The following is a 15366-nucleotide window of genomic DNA, read 5'->3' as shown; positions in this document are numbered from 1 at the left end:
AGCCTCTCTTCAGTATTTACACTGGGTGACAGGCCACGCTCAGAGGTGCCGGGGCGCAGAGGCTGCGACCCCCGCCCGTCCCCGGCTCCCTCCTCGCCCGCGTCGCCGCGGCCCGGAAGTCCCAATCCCCGAGAGGCCGGCCCGCCAGCCCCGGCGCGCCTGGAGCAGCACCGGAAGTTCCCCGGGCGGGGTCCGGGGCCGACTTCCGGCCGCGGGGTGCGGGGGGTCGCTGGGGCTTTGTCGGCGGGCCTGCGGGGCCGGCGGCCGGGGGTCCGTGTGCGGGGCGCTCGCCGTCTTCTCGCCGCTGGACGCCGGGTGAGTGGCGCGTTTCGGGCCGCAGGCGGGGGCGGGCGGGCTGAGCGCGGCCCGCCCTGCACGGGTGTCCCGGACTCTGGGCCTCCGTAAGCCGGTCTCCCCGCAGCTGTCACGGCCGATGGCGGGACTGCAGGGCGGCCTGTGGCCCGCAGCTTCTCTCCCTCAGGCATGTCATGTGGGCAAATGCCCGGCTCCGCTCCCTCGGTTCCTTTCCCAGTGTCAGGGGCCACCCACCCGGCCGTGGCGCCTCTAGCTTCGGCGTCTGTGTCGCAGTTCTCTAGCCCGCGACCCTGCGCCGTGGCCTGGGGGTCCAGGTGAGAGGACAGGTGCGTGTTGCCCAGCTCTTTTGTTCTAAGCCCACCTCCTCTCCCTGGAGCCCGAGGGAACGCTCCACATGATGCTGGGAACGCGGCCTGGGCCTCGAGCCTCGCCGCTGGAGGAGAGGCAGAGCCCGCACCTGCCCTGGTGGGCGTAGAGGCGGCAGGAAGATGGGACGAACAGGTTTGCCTCCCACCCTCGGGCATGAAGGGGACTCCCCCGGGGGGAGAGGTGGTTCGGCCGCACTGTCCTAGCTCTTCCCTGAAGGTTCCTTTTCCCTGAAAGTCTTCATTAATCCCAGTGGCTGTCTTACTGAGTGTAAATCATTTTAAACATTAAAAAAAACACAAACAGAAGATAGTACTGACTTCCAAAACAAACAAAATCAACATCCTACCTCCCAGTTTCTAAAATTAAAAATAACAAGGCTTAATGTACTAGCTTACTTTTCTAACACTAATCCCAGTTGATCTAAGCAAAATGTCCTGTTAAAACTGACTTGGGAAGGGTACAGATCTTTCACACTGGGGAGATGGGTACTGGAGGCAGACCTGGATTTGAGCCTTACCTCTGCCACCTTCTGGTTTAGTGACCTTGGGTAGTTGATTTTCTGTCTTAGCCTCCTGGTCACCCCAAGTTTTGACCCATTGAGGCCCGTGAAGAGGGAAATGTTCCCTTCCTACTGGTCAAAGGCTAGGTTGGAGCAACAGTGGACTTCCCCAGGCTGAGTACCAGTAGACAGTCTTTCCTGCCCACTCACGGGCAGCATGGACCCCCTGCGCCTCCCAGCAGGGCCTGCACAGCAGGGCCCACACCAAATGCAGGCTGGGAAGAGCAGAATAGACCATGTGCCCTGTGGTGGAGCTGGGCACCGCATGCCCAGTTACCCTCCCACACCTTTCATTGGGCTGAGCCCCTCGGGGAGGAGAAAGGGTCGGGCAAGTGGCAGAATACTCACGAACAGCCCGCCTCAGGACTCCACGGGCACAGGACGAATGCTACTTCCAGGGCCTGATCTGTAGTAGGGTCTCAGTGAGTAGCTGCACACCGATATGGCGGACAGGGAGAGTGCCAGGATGTAAATGGGGAAGTGCTACAGGTGGGGGGGGGGCACAGTGGGACCCTGTCTTTATTTCTGAAACTCGTGTGTACATAAGTAAATATATAACTGATGAACGTATGTAAACAGCTAACAGTGGTTATCTGTTGAATTGTGGGGGATTTTCATTGTAGCTTACATTTCTTTATCATTTGAAACATTTTTATAATATGTATCTAGTGTCTTTAATTGCTAAGAATTAAAAAGATCTAAAAGTAAAGTGAAACAGGATATAAGACTAAATAGGATGGTCCCGATTTCATAAAATATTGGTGCAGAAAAAGGACGAGTGAAAATGTTAGCTGTAATCAACTTGAGTAGTGGGATTGAAGGTAATTTTCTTTTTCTTTTTTAAGTTTCTCCCAACTGGCATAATTTACCTTTATATCTTGAAAAATAACTGTTGGGTTGCAAAATTTTTTTCGTTGCAAAAACGCGTCATGACTTTTCCGACAACCCAATAGTTAAAAGTAATTCTTATAAGTGGGAGAAAGGTTTTTTTAAACCATGGTAGTGGGCCTTTAACTCAGAAAATCATTCTCAGCGAATGCAACCAGGCAGTGGTTGTAAATGCTGTGCCCCAGAGCCACACTTTGGGCCACTGTCCCCAGGAGGCTGTGGCCAGACTTGTCAGCAGCTCTCATGTGGGTGGACGTGCCTCAGAGACTGAACTCAGCCTCTCTCTGGTCTGTCATTGGCGAGCGGGTTCAATACCCTTTTCACAGCTGCTAACAGTCAGGCTGTCGATGAGCGTCATTTATCGTGGGTTCAAGTTGCTGTAAGAGATTCAGAAGTAGTGTTTCCAACAAGAAACCTGATTTCTCATGTTCCTTCTTGGAGCCGGGTGGTGGCCGTCTTCCTCCCCCGGCAGGAGCCTGGCTTCTCTGCTGGACCTCAGTCACAGGGTCACACCCAACTCTAGGTGAATCTAGGAAGAGTAGCCACTTGCTGGGTGGGCCACGTGCCCACGAACATTTCAGGTGGGATCGCTGTCACGCAGAGGAAGCGGGGATGGTGGGCAGTCCTTAGTCTCTGCTACCGTTTACCCTTCGTCCCACCCCAGGCCATACTCAGATACTGCCTCCAGCCCAGAGCCAGGATCTCTGGTGACCTGTGGCTTTCTTCAGCAGGCGCCAGTGCAGCTTCACACAGTCACACTCTAAACCCGGACAAGTCCCAGTCTCCCCATATTCGTGTGGTCTGCAGCACCCAGCGGAAGGAAGAGCTGGTGGACCAGGGTAGCCGCAGAGATGCTCCCACCTAGCAAGGGGAGGAGCCCCAAACTCACTGCAGTTGCTGGTCCACAGCCACAGTGGCATTTGCAGACGTGTCCTGGCAGGTGGCCACTAGAGCCAAGCAGTGGAAGGCCCGTGACCCGGCCGTCACACTGCCGGTGTACACCGAGCAGAATGAGGGCCTCCGTCTTCCAGAAGACAAGTACAGGAAGTGCAGAGTGGCTTTGTGCGTATTCCCAGACTACAAACAGCTCAGGTGCTTGTGCCTAGAATAGCGGGGCATAAAGTGATGTTTTCATAGTGGCACGCTGGGCATCAGCGGGAAGGCATTAGATTCAGGGTTAGCAGACACCTGTGTAGGGTGGTGAAAACGTTCTGAAATTAGCAGTAATGGTTCCACAACCTTAGGAATATTCTACAAATACTGAAGTGTGCACTTTAAAATGATGACGTTGTGGTATGTGAATTCTATTTCAATAAAAAATGGCACAGGTTCAAAAGCAGACAAAAGGGAACATACTGTATGATTCCATGTAAATAAATGTAAAAAACGGGTAGAATTCACTTACAGCAGGTGTGTCAAACTGGCGGCCCACGGGCCGCATGCGGCCCTCGACGTAATTTTTTGTATACTCGTCTTCAGTAGTTAAAGGGTTAACGAGGGAATTGTGTGTACGGTATTGCCTCAATCTCCCCTAAGCGCTATTTTCTTCATAACAATTTTTTCTATTTTATTTTATTCCAGAGCATCATGGCCCACAAAAAATTATCTCGAGGGTCACATGTGGCCCACAGGCCGCCAGTTTGACACCCCTGACCTACAGTGATGGAAATGGTGACCCTTAGAGAGGAGGCTTTCTGTTTACAGACGTGTTCTGTGGGCACACAGGTGTACACGAGGAGTTCATCAAGGTGTGTGCACTGTATGCAAATTATAGCTCACATAAAAAGAAATGTGTTGAAAGGGTGCCCTGGGGGCCGGCCGAGTGGCGCGATGGTTAAGAACTCGCTTGGGATGCCAGAGGGCCCCGGTTCGGATCCCACATATGAGGGCCAGTGACACTGCCCTCCACAGCTAAGATGCTGAACGACAGCTCAACCTGGAGCTGGGCTGCCATGAGTCGCCGGCAACGGCGTAGGCTGCACTCCCTGTGGCAGTGGGTTGCCATGGGCTACCGTATGTAGCCAGCAGCCAGCGTGAGCGGCCAGCAGCCGCAGTGAGCAGCCGTCCAGAAGCCGGCGACTGATCTGCCTCGCCAGAGAAGAGCGCAATGATGGTGCCAACTTGGGCCAGTGAAGCAACATCCTCCACAACTAGATTGAAGAACAAAACGACAGCAACTTGTCTGTTCCCCTTCCCCCAATTCCCCAGCACTGTTCCCATCCCCCAATTCCCCAATAAAAATCTTTAAAAAAAAAAAAAAAGAAAGGGTGCCCTGGTCACAGTGCTCCCTCGCACTGGCTCTGCCCTCAGACGTGTGACCTTGTGCTTGGCGGCTGTGTTGGAAATGGGTTTTGAGGGCTGCAGTAATCTGTTTCCCGCTGGTGCAGATTTGGGCAAGAAGTGATTGTGTGGCCCCCCTGGAAATGGACTCAGCTGGGGAGAGCTGTCAGGTGACACACCTGTAAGGAAGGCAGGGTTGGGCAGCAGGATGTCCCGGTGGGGCTTGGGTTGGGGTGATGCACCAGAGTCGCCCCAAACAGAGGCAAGGGCACGCTGGGTTCCTGTTAGCAGTTAGGCATTGGCTGGGGTGACGGAGGCTGAGTCGAGATGGCCCTCCAAGATTCCTGGCTCCTGAGGGACATATGCCTTCCAGCTGCCACGGGGGGGATTTTGTGGTGCAATTAAGGTGCCAGGCGGGGAGGTTCTCCAGGTGGGCAGACCTCATCATGTGAACCCTTGGAAAGCAGGGTTTTCTGCAGCTGGTCACAGAAGAGACATCAAAAAGGGAGTCCATGAGCTCCTGCCTGGAAGACGCAGGCAGCCCTAGGAGCCAGCAGCCAGCAAGGAATTGGAAGGTCCTACAACTGCAAGGAACTGAATCCTGCCAACAACCCGAATGAGTTTGGAAACAGGTTTTCCCAGAGCTTCCCGATGAGACCTCAGCCCGGGCGACACATGTGACCACAAGCAGGGTCCCAGTCGTGCTGGGCTGGACTTCTGGCCTACAGCACTGAGATGACGTGTGTGTGCATTTTTCTGCTGCTAAACTTGTGAATTGTTATACAGCGTTGGATGGATAATTACGAGTGAGTTCTCCCGGGAGAGGGCAGTGCCTTGGGGGAGGTGGAGTCCTGCCCGAAGGCAGTTCCCAGGGTGAGAATTCCAGAGCTGGAGGGAGGGTGTCACTGAAGAGGGGAGTTGGGCACAGCACCCCAGTAACCATGTAAGGTTAAATGACCATTGGCTGAACAAGCTTTTCCAAAGTCAACAGACCTGTGTAATGCAGACCATGCAGATCACCAGAGCCCCCTGCACCCCTGCCAGTCATTATCTTCTCCCTAAAGACCATCACTGTCTCAATTCTCCCATTGGTTTTGTCTGTTTTTGAACTTCATATAAATGGAATCATACAATATGAACCTTTTGTACCTGACTTCTTTGCCTAGCATTACATCTGTGAGATTCATCTGTGCTTTTGTGTGTGGCAGTTCTTTTTCTTCTTGCTATATATTATTTCCTTGTAGGAATACTTGTCAGTGTATCCGTCCCCCCGTTGATGGCTCCTGTGGTGTCGTGAAGAGCACTGCTATATGCATCCCCACTCTAGACTTCTGAAGGGCAGGCTTGGTGTCACTGAGTAGATGAGAAGGTTGCTTTTAGTGCACAAGTGGAGGTTTGCCTTAGATTGGATCGAGGACAGGTTAGCCCATGTCATAGGGGAGGGTATGGTGTGGGAACAGACAAGGGTAGGTTGGTACATGGGAGAAAGTGAACATTCTCGTAGCATTGCTTCTATTTGCTCATCAACTGAGAGGGAGGAGTGTGTGTTGGACATTTGAGAAGAAAAAGCAGCAAATGATCTAGAAGCGTTCGGGCAGTGTGAAAATTGCTGGGAGCTCTCAGTGCTCCATTAGGCAAGGGGTTATGGATATATAGAGAGCTCAGCAGTGAGGATGCAAACAGGTCAGGAAGCAAGCCGAATTCAACCCAAGTGAGGTTTTCCCACTCGAGTATGATAGAGGAAGAAAAGGGCAGGGGAGTTAGGCCTGATATGCAAGAGAATGGGTTTAGTGTACGAGTATTACCCAAGTGAATACAATACCACTGACCAAGGGATCCAGGCAGAGCAAGTGGGGAAGGAAGGATGTGAAGGAATGAGGGACTATGAAGAGGTGGTAAGATTGATGAATTTGTATTTCTTTGGAAATATGTCTTGGTTTTCGTCATGGAGTCCAAGCCATATCCCTACCCATCTGCCACCCAATCAGTCTGTCCCCTGGAGTTGGCTGGTGGAGCCCCAAAGAAACCTTCCTAAATGGGGGAGGCTGTTTGGGGTGAGATGAGCCCTGTGGTGGCAGTGTGTTGAGTCAGGAGTGTGGGCAGAGGAAACACCTTCCTCTCTTCCACTCTGGCTATGTTTTACCTCCCACCTGCTCCCGCAGATTCCTGTCTTACTGAGGGGGAAAGATAATCTTATTCTCTTTTTTTCAGATTCTGATACAGGAACTGGTGACAAGAAGGTGACTCGGGAGCCTGAATTTCTGAGGATGGAAATCCGCATAAGACAATGTCAGAAACACTCACAGTGATGGAGCCCCCTGCTCCTGAGTCTGGGGGGGCTCCTGAACCCAGATTGGGGGGGCTGTTGGGAAACGTGGAAGGGGAGAGCCTGCGGAGTTCCCTGTCTCTGGAGGGAGGTTTCAAGCAGGTGAGAGTTACCCACTGGAAGATCCAAACAGAAGAGGCAGCCGAGGTGGGTAGTGAATCAGAAGGAAGTCCAGTTCTGAGCTCAAACCTTCTCATACTTCAGAGAGAACTTACAGAAGGGGAAGCCCACCCATGTGAGACTTGTGGAAAAAGCTTCCCATTTAATTCAGACCTAGTCAGTCATCAGATTTCTCACACTGGGGAGAAACCTTACAAATGTGATCAGTGTGGGAAGGGCTTCAGCCAGAGCTCCCACCTTGCTGGGCACCAAAGAGTTCACACTGGAGAAAGACTCTATGTGTGTAATGCGTGTGGGAAAGACTTCATTCACTATGCAGAGCTCATTGAGCATCAGAGAGCACATGCAGGAGAAAAGCCATTCAAGTGTGCTCAGTGCGGGAAAGCGTTCTGTCACAGCTCCGATCTGATTCGACACCAGCGGGTTCATACCCGGGAGAGACCTTTTGAATGCAAAGAATGTGGGAAAGGCTTCAGCCAGAGTTCCTTACTCATTCGACACCAGAGAATTCACACGGGAGAAAGACCCTACGAATGTAATGAATGCGGGAAATCCTTCATTAGGAGCTCAAGCCTTATTCGACATTATCAGATCCACACGGAAGTGAAACAGTATGAATGTAAGGAATGTGGGAAGGCCTTCCGACATCGCTCAGACCTCATTGAACACCAGAGAATTCACACTGGAGAGAGGCCCTTCGAATGTAACGAGTGTGGGAAAGCCTTTATTCGGAGCTCGAAGCTTATCCAGCATCAGAGGATCCACACTGGAGAAAGGCCTTATGTTTGCAACGAGTGCGGGAAGCGCTTCAGCCAGACATCAAACTTCACTCAGCATCAGAGAATTCACACTGGGGAGAAACTCTACGAATGTAACGAATGTGGGAAAGCTTTCTTTCTGAGTTCATACCTTATTCGACACCAGAAAATTCACACTGGAGAGAGGGTATATGAATGTAAGGAATGTGGGAAAGCTTTTCTCCAGAAAGCCCATCTCACTGAACATCAGAAAATCCACACTGGGGACAGGCCCTTTGAATGTAAGGACTGTGGGAAAGCTTTCATTCAGAGTTCCAAGCTGCTTCTACACCAGATCATTCATACTGGAGAAAAGCCCTATGTGTGTAGTTATTGTGGGAAAGGCTTTATTCAGAGGTCAAACTTCCTTCAACACCAGAAAATTCATACTGAAGAGAAACTCTATGAATGTAGTCAGTATGGGAAAGACTTCAGCTCGACCCCAAACTTTAAAAATAACCAAGGTGCTCACCAAGAGGGACTTCCCTTGAGTAAGACCCCCGTACATCTGGGTGAGAAGTCTGTAGGACAGGGGGCACATACAGGTAACTTATAAACTAATGATTCTGCAGCTCAGTGAGTGATATTTGGAAGTGTGTCATGAGCCCTCATTCGTGTGACTTTGGATGTGTCTGCATTTGCCAAAGTCATGGATGGGGCTGTGTTAGGAGTGCTTTGCAGCGGTGCTGGACTGCTGTCCCCTTCCTCAGCTAGGAACACATGTCCTCAGGAGAGCCACGGGACTGGACAACTGATTCTGAGCTGGATCAATTTGGGAGGAGGAGCTAGTGCTCCAGGTTTCTATATTTTATTGCACAATTACAGTTCACCCCTGACTTAAATCCCTTTTAAAGGAGAACTGTGTATTCAATCTTACTACTTAAAAGAGTATTGTGTAGCAAATTTTGGTCTGTCAGAAAGGCAAGTTGGAGAAAGAAACTTTCTTATCTAAAACCATATTTGGTTCCTGGTGGTCCTCAGGATGCATTCTAAGTCCCTCTCCTGCGTCCTAGGCCTTTTGCTTCCCGGAGCCTCGTCTCCCATCGCTTAACTCCCTCCACAAACCTGGCCCTGCAGCAGCGCTGACTGATGCTCCCACATATCCAACTGTCCCCCCTGGCCTTTGTCCTTGTTTGAATGCTCTCTGCTCACCTGCTTAACTCTTCATCATGAGTCAAGATGCATGTCGGGTATGTCAGGCTGAGCCTCTCCGTGTACTTCTGTCACTCAGTTCTCACCTCTACTACTGACTTAACTTTGATTATCAGAGTTACGTTTTTATATACTTTCTCTTTCATTATTACACTGTTAATTCCTTAAGGACAGTGATCATATCTGATTGCTTTATGTGTCTCTGGCATCTAGTGCAAGACAATAAAAAGCACCCCCGAATCTGTGTGTAACTGGCACCTCTCTTTGTCCTTTCTATACTGCTATTTTTTAAGCTTTTGGATTTTGTTCTTGTTTTTTAAAGTGTAATCTGCTGGTCTACTGGAAATACCTACTCTCAGCCCTGTTGATGTCTCCTGCTTGTACTCAAGCCAGAAGTGGCAAGTGGTCGCCAGTATGAGACCAGCGCCCTCATATTCACTGCCTTTAGCGCTCTTTACCTATGATCATGCACTTGCTGTGGGGGAGAGTGTCTTCCCTTAGTTGTCTGTGTATCTTCCTAATTCACTCAAGGGGCACACAATCTCAGTGCACTGCACAACTTTCTGTCTTAGTTCCATGACGACTGAACTCAACCCTTCTTTCCCTGCTCTCTGGCTCATTTTGTCATTTATTTGACAATGTACTGATCTGTAAGGACCGCTGCTGAGTGCTGGGAAAACATGAGGAAGACACCGTCCATCCTGAAGTCATTCAGAGTCTGATGGGGAGGACAAAGATCATGGTACACTGAGCAAGGTGTTGAAGAAGTGTGTTCCCAGTTGTGTAGGAGCGTAGGTAAGGAGGTGACTCATGTAGCGTGGAGGACCTGAGACGGCTTCACACAAGAGGTGGCATTTGAACTGGTCGACAGAGAGAAGCAAGCACTGTCCGCTAGAGAGGAAAGAATCCGCAGGGACGGGGGTGGTGCAGACCCCTCTGGATAGAGCTGTGCAGAGCAGGCGAGTTACCACACAGTGGAGTCATCACTGTTGCCTCTGAATTTCTTTTATCTGAACATTAACCGAAACAACCAGTTTGGAAATTATATAAACAATTGGTTTTTTGCCCATGAAGGCATATTTAGAGTTCTTAACAAGTTTCAGCAAACCTAGAAGCCTTGAGGGAGTAAATCATTCTTAAAGGGCTTAAGTACTCCATCTGGAGAGCTCACCATTCCAAGTGGTGTGGACGCAGGGATTCCCATCACCAACCTTGCTGAGGTCCAACTTCCATACAGTAAGCACCTGTTAAGTGTATAGAGTTTTGACAAATCCATACACTGGTGTAACCACCATCATAATCAAGAAAATGACATTTCTATTGTCCCAAAATGTTCCCCTTTGCCCTTCTTAGTTAATCCCACCCCAGCCCCTTTCTGTGGGTATAGATTAGGTTTGCTTGTTCCAGGGCTTCATATAAGTGGATGCATATAGTAAGTAACCTTGTGTGTTTGACCTTCACCTTGGCATGTTTTAAAAACAACCAAGCAGGGCCGGCCGAGTGGCGCGTTGGTTAAGACCTGGCTTGGGACGCCAGAGGGCCCCGGTTCGGATCCCACATATGAGGGCCAGTGACACTGCCCTCTACAGCTAAGATGCTGAACAACAGCTCAATCTGGAGCTGGGCTGCCGTGAGTCGCTGGCGACGGCGTAGGCTGCAGCCCCTGCTGCAGTGGGTTGCCACGGGCTACCGTGTGTAGCCAGCAGCCGCAGTGAGCGGCCGTCCAGAAGCTGGCGACTGATCTGCCTCGCCCGGGAAGAGCGCAATGATGGTGCCAATTTGGGCAGTGAAGCAACGTCCTCCACAACTAGACTGAAAAACAAAACGACAGCAAGTTGTCTGTTCCCCTTCCCCCAATTCCCCAGCACTGTTCCCATGCCCCCAATTCCCCAATAAAAATCTTAAAAATAAATAAATAAAAATAAAAACAACCAAGCATAGTTAAACGTGTCACATAGCTCCTCTGCCCAGTTGTCTTCCATTGTATGGACAAGCCATCATTTGTTACTCATCTGTTGGTAGAAATTTGAGTTTCCAGTTTTGGCTCTTATGAATAAAACTGCTATGAGCATCTTTGTAAAAGTATTTATTTGAACATGGCTCTTTATTTCTCTTGGGTAAATGCCTAGGGATTTGATTGCTGAGTTATAAATGCCTTGTTAACTTTATAAGAAATTGCCAAAAAGCTCTCCATACTGACTGTGCCACTTTACACTCCTGCACCGCGTGTCAGGGTTCCTGTTGCTCCATATCCTCGCCAACACTTGGTGGTGTCACGCTTATAAAACCTAATCCATCCTAGTGATGTGTGTCAGTTTGTGTGGTGAGTGGCTACGCTGAGCGCCTTTTCCGGTGCGTGCTGCCATTCTGTCATCTTTGTGATGTGTCTTCCCAATTTGGCCCACTTTCAAATTGGGTGATTTGTCTTCTCATTATTGACTTCTAAGAGTCTTTTCCATATTCTAGAGAAAAGTCTCTTCCCATATACAGTCTTTAGCCTTATCATTTTCTTAATGGTGGTTTTTGACGATCCAATTTAAAAATAAATTTTTTTTCATTAAGTCCCATTTGCCAAGAAAGTTATCCTTTGAGTTCTGTTTTTTAAAAGCTATTCTTCAGTTGTTATTGCTAGTGTACAGAAATACATTTTTTATATGATGACCTTGTATCCTGCAACCTAGATGAGTTCACTTATTCCAGTAGCTTTTTGTCTAGATTCTTTGAGATTTTCTATGTAGCTCATCTAAGAATTTTATTTCTTCCTTTCTGAGCAGATTTGAAAAAACAGGACTAGAAATGAAAACTTATCAGACATTAAAACTCAATGTAGGGCCAGTCGAGTGGCTCAATTGGTTAAGAGTGTGAGCTCTGAGCAACAGGGTCGCCGGTTCGATTCCCACATGGGTCAGTGAGCTGCGCCTGAGCTGAGCTGTCGCTGAGCTGCCAACAGATAGAAGGATGGCTCAGCTGGTGAGAGCATGTGCTCCTAACAACAAGGTTGCCGGTTCGACTCCCACATGGGATGGTGGGCTACGCCCAACTCAATCAACTAAGATTGAATATGGCACCTTGAGTTGAGTGGCCAAGAACTGCTGAAAGATGGCCAGATGGCAACTGGACTTGGAGCTGAGCTAGCTGCACCCTCCACAACTAAGATTGAAGAACAACTTGGCTGTTCCCCTTCCCCAATAAAAAAATCTTAAAAAAAAAAACCCACTCAATGTAAGGGTTTAACAGCAAATTGAAAGCAATTGAAGGAGAATTAGTGATTGGAAGATATACTTGAACAAATTATTTGGAATTCAATGCTGAGAAACAAAAAGTTGAGGCAATATTTGTAAGAAAAATAAGACTAAGGATTTCCAGAACTGATTAAAAAAAAAGGACTAACCCAGGGCCGGCCGGGTGGCACATTGGTTAGGAGTTGGCTTGGGACACCAGCTCTGAGCAGCAGGGCCCCAGTTCGGATCCCACATGAGGGTCAGTGATGCTGCCCTCTACAGCTAAGATGGTGAACAACAGCTCAACCTGGAGCTGGGCTGCTGTGAGTCACCAGCAAGCAACTGCCTCACCCAGGAAGAGCGCAATGATAATACCACCATGGGCCAGTGAAGCGACGTCCTCCACAACTAGACTGAAGAACAAAAGGACAGCAACTTGTCTGTTCCCCTTCCCCTATTCCCCAATAAAATGTTTTAAAAAAAAAAGGGGGCCGGCCGAGTGGCTCAGCTGGTTAAGAGCTCACTTGGGAGCACCAGCTCTGAGCAGCAGGGCTGCAGTTCAGACCCCACATTGAGGGCCAGTGATGCTTGCCCTCTACAGCTAAGATGATGAACAACAACTCGACCTGGAGCTGGGCTGCTATGAGTCGCTGGCAATGGTGTAGGCTGCAGCAGGGCTGCAGTGGGCTGCCGTGAGCTGCATGAGTGGCTGGCAGCCAGCGCGAGCGGCTGGTAGCCGGTGTGAGCTACTGGGAGCTGCTGTGAGCGGCCGACCAACGTCCGATGACCGATTGCCTCACCTGGGAACAGCACAATGATCATACCTACATGGACCAGTGAAGCGATGTCCTCCACAACTAGACTGAAGAACAAAACAGCAATTTGTCTACCTGTCTGTTCCCCTTCCCCGATTCCCCAACGCTGTTACCCTCCCCCCAATTCCCCAATTAAAAAAAATATATATATATGTGAAAAGCAAAAATGGAAAGAAGCACAAAGAACTGACATTCCATCATCAGAGTGAGATTTTGCTAAACATTGATAGCATGTGTTCCAGTTGGGATGCTGCCACAGCTCACCCTGTGACCTGACCCACCTCATGCTGCCCACTCCCCTGCCTGTGGCCACAGTACCTTAATGTAGGAGAATGTCCCTGTGCTCAGGAAGCTAGGATTTAGAGTTCAAGGGGCATGACATCAGCGTCACGAACCTAATCTGAAATGATGGGGGGGGGGAGGATCCACAGACGCACACACCAAAGGGGCAGAAAGCAAACTGCTGGTAAGTCTGGATAAATGGTATATGGGTCTTCCAAGGACCATTCTTGCAACTTCTCTCTAAATTGGAAATCATTATCAAACCGCAGCTGGCACAAACACACTGGCCCTCCTGTTTGCAAAGCGCAGTTGCCAGGCTCCTTTCCTGCTTCCCATTAACCATGCCAGCGATGCCCATCTTTGCCACCACTGTCAGCCCTTGTGGGCAGGACGCTGATGTGGCTGACTTCCTCTGCTGGGGCAGCTGGAGATCTGCTGTGGCATGGAGGGATGCTGGATTCCAGCGACACCCTGGGCGAAGGGCACATCAAGCTACCCTGCAGCTTGGAAACTGGAAGCAGGAATGAGTGGCCCTTGCACGGACGGGAAATACTGGATCAACAAAACAGGCGCTGCCAGAGCGGCGTGGGAGGTCACACCTTTATTAACAATTGGCATTCACCAACTATGCGTCCTGCGCACCGGTGTCCCCCACCCCTGGCCTCACTGGCCTTCCTCCCGGTAGGTTCAAGCTGCAGCATCAGTGTTCACGGTCTCCTTCAACTGGTGGACGGGAAGAGCCTGATCCGGGGGCAGACTTAGCAGAGGGAGTGATGTTCTCTGAGGCCACACGCAGTGAGGTCCGCGAAGAGACCCGGAAGCAGGATGGGACGGGGTCAAGGACGGGACCCGGGAGCCAGGGCAGGACGGGGTCAAGGACGGGACCCTGGAGACCGCACGCGAAGAGACCTGAGACCGGTTCTTGGAGGCTGTGCGCGACGGGCTTTTGGAGGAGGTGAAAGACCCCGGTCGCGAGGCGGGAGGCGGCGGTTGCCACAGCGCCGGGCCCCCGGCGCCCCGGCGCAGCCAACCATGCACACGCGCCAAGTCCCGCGTGTTCTCGTGCTCGCGCCGCAGCTGCTCACGCTGCTCTAGCAGCTGGCGCCGCGTGTTACGCAGCAGCTGGGCCCGGCTGAGCAGCCGCAGCAGCTCCTGCCGCAGGCGCCCATTGTCCGCCTTGATGGCATACGTATGCGCGATGAGCGCGCGCGCCGCCTCCCGTTCCGCGCGCCGCGCCAAGGACAGCACGCGCTGGCGCGCCTCGCGCTCGAAGGCCGCCTTGTCCTCCAGGAAGCGCCGCTTCACGCGGTGGAGCAGCTGCGTGTGCTCCACGCGCATGTGCAGAAGCTCGCGCTCCAGTGTCCGGATCCGGGCCAGCTGCTCCAGCTGCAGTTCCTGCAGCGCCGTGCCAGTCAGGGACTGGTGTGGCGCGCGCCCAGCCCGCCCGGCCCCCGGCCTGGCTCTCCTGTGGTCGCGCGCTCACTGACCTTATAGGGCTGCAGCTCCTGCACCTGCTGTGCCATCTGCGCCGCGCGCGCCTCCATCTCCAGCAGCTGCGCGCGCACCCCGTCCTCGCGCCCGTGATAGAGAGAAGCTAACTCCGTCCGCTGCCAGTGGACCTGTGCCAGGTCCACCCGGTTCTGCTCGTCCAGCCGTATGATGGCATGGGCGCAGCGCTGCGCACGCGCGCTCACATAACTGGCGTAGAGCCGGTTTTCCTCGCGCAGGCGCAGCGCCTCGCAGTCCAGGAAGGCGTTTTCCTGCAGCACCTGATCCACGCGCTCCTCGCAGGCGTTCAGCTGTTCCGACAGCAGCTTGTACTCGCGCTGCAGGTACTGCGCGCGCTCCGACAGCGGCGGCTCGGCGCCCTCTGCCCCTGGGTGGCGTCCCGCGCTCTGGCCTCGCTTCCTGGGCGCCATGGGTCCCGGCCTGGCGCACAGGGACGCGTGAAGGCACCACACCCAGCCCGCCCCTCCAGCTCAGCCTTTCCCTCCCCAAGCCTGACTATTCTAGCGTGGTGGGATGCGTCTCAGGGTCACGAGATTGGGAGAGGCAGAATCAGGGGCATGGGGTTAATTAGGGGTCAGGGGACCGCGGCAAACCTTTACTGTGAGCTCCTTAGGGACCTAGGTCATCCATCGGGGTGCGCCCATTTTGAGTCATGTTGGCGTTCAGCCCGTACAATCTCCATGGAGACAGAACTTAGTCGCCCTTCCCCACGATCACTCCGTTGCTTGGACAA

General features: G+C 51.8%; 2 protein-coding genes across 5 annotated transcripts; one reads left to right on the top strand and one right to left on the bottom strand.

Moving 5' to 3' along the window:
• Nucleotides 1-188: 188 nt before the first annotated feature.
• On the top strand, nt 189-9057 carry ZNF623 (zinc finger protein 623). 4 transcript variants are annotated; one of them, XR_002125648.1, is made up of 3 exons: nt 189-315; nt 3713-3879; nt 4043-4073. XR_002125648.1 is itself a non-coding variant. In XM_019657794.1 (3 exons), the coding sequence occupies exon 3, from the start codon at nt 6699-6701 to the stop codon at nt 8208-8210; it is 1512 nt and encodes a 503-aa protein (XP_019513339.1). In that variant the 5' UTR covers nt 199-315; nt 3713-3879; nt 6623-6698; the 3' UTR covers nt 8211-9057. The 4 variants fall into 4 exon arrangements, 3 of the variants coding, with proteins under 3 accessions (XP_019513339.1, XP_019513338.1, XP_019513340.1); XM_019657794.1 differs by lacking the exon at nt 4043-4073 and adding an exon at nt 6623-9057 and having other exon boundaries at nt 199-315; XM_019657795.1 differs by lacking the exons at nt 189-315; nt 4043-4073 and adding exons at nt 400-816; nt 6623-9057.
• Nucleotides 9058-13710: 4653 nt separating this feature from the next.
• On the bottom strand, nt 13711-15043 carry CCDC166 (coiled-coil domain containing 166). Its single transcript, XM_019657824.1, has 2 exons — nt 14612-15043; nt 13711-14519 (listed from the first exon to the last, which is right to left on the bottom strand). Exons 1-2 carry the CDS (start codon nt 15041-15043, stop codon nt 13812-13814), a joined length of 1140 nt encoding a protein of 379 aa, XP_019513369.1. The 3' UTR covers nt 13711-13811.
• Between the last annotated feature and the right edge of the window lie 323 nt (nt 15044-15366).

This window comes from Hipposideros armiger, unplaced genomic scaffold (genome assembly GCF_001890085.2).
Source record: "Hipposideros armiger isolate ML-2016 unplaced genomic scaffold, ASM189008v1 scaffold_280, whole genome shotgun sequence".
Classification (NCBI taxonomy): Eukaryota; Metazoa; Chordata; class Mammalia; order Chiroptera; family Hipposideridae; genus Hipposideros; species Hipposideros armiger.
The sequence above is the reverse complement of the archived record's forward strand: the minus strand, read 5'-3'. Positions and strand labels throughout refer to the sequence as shown.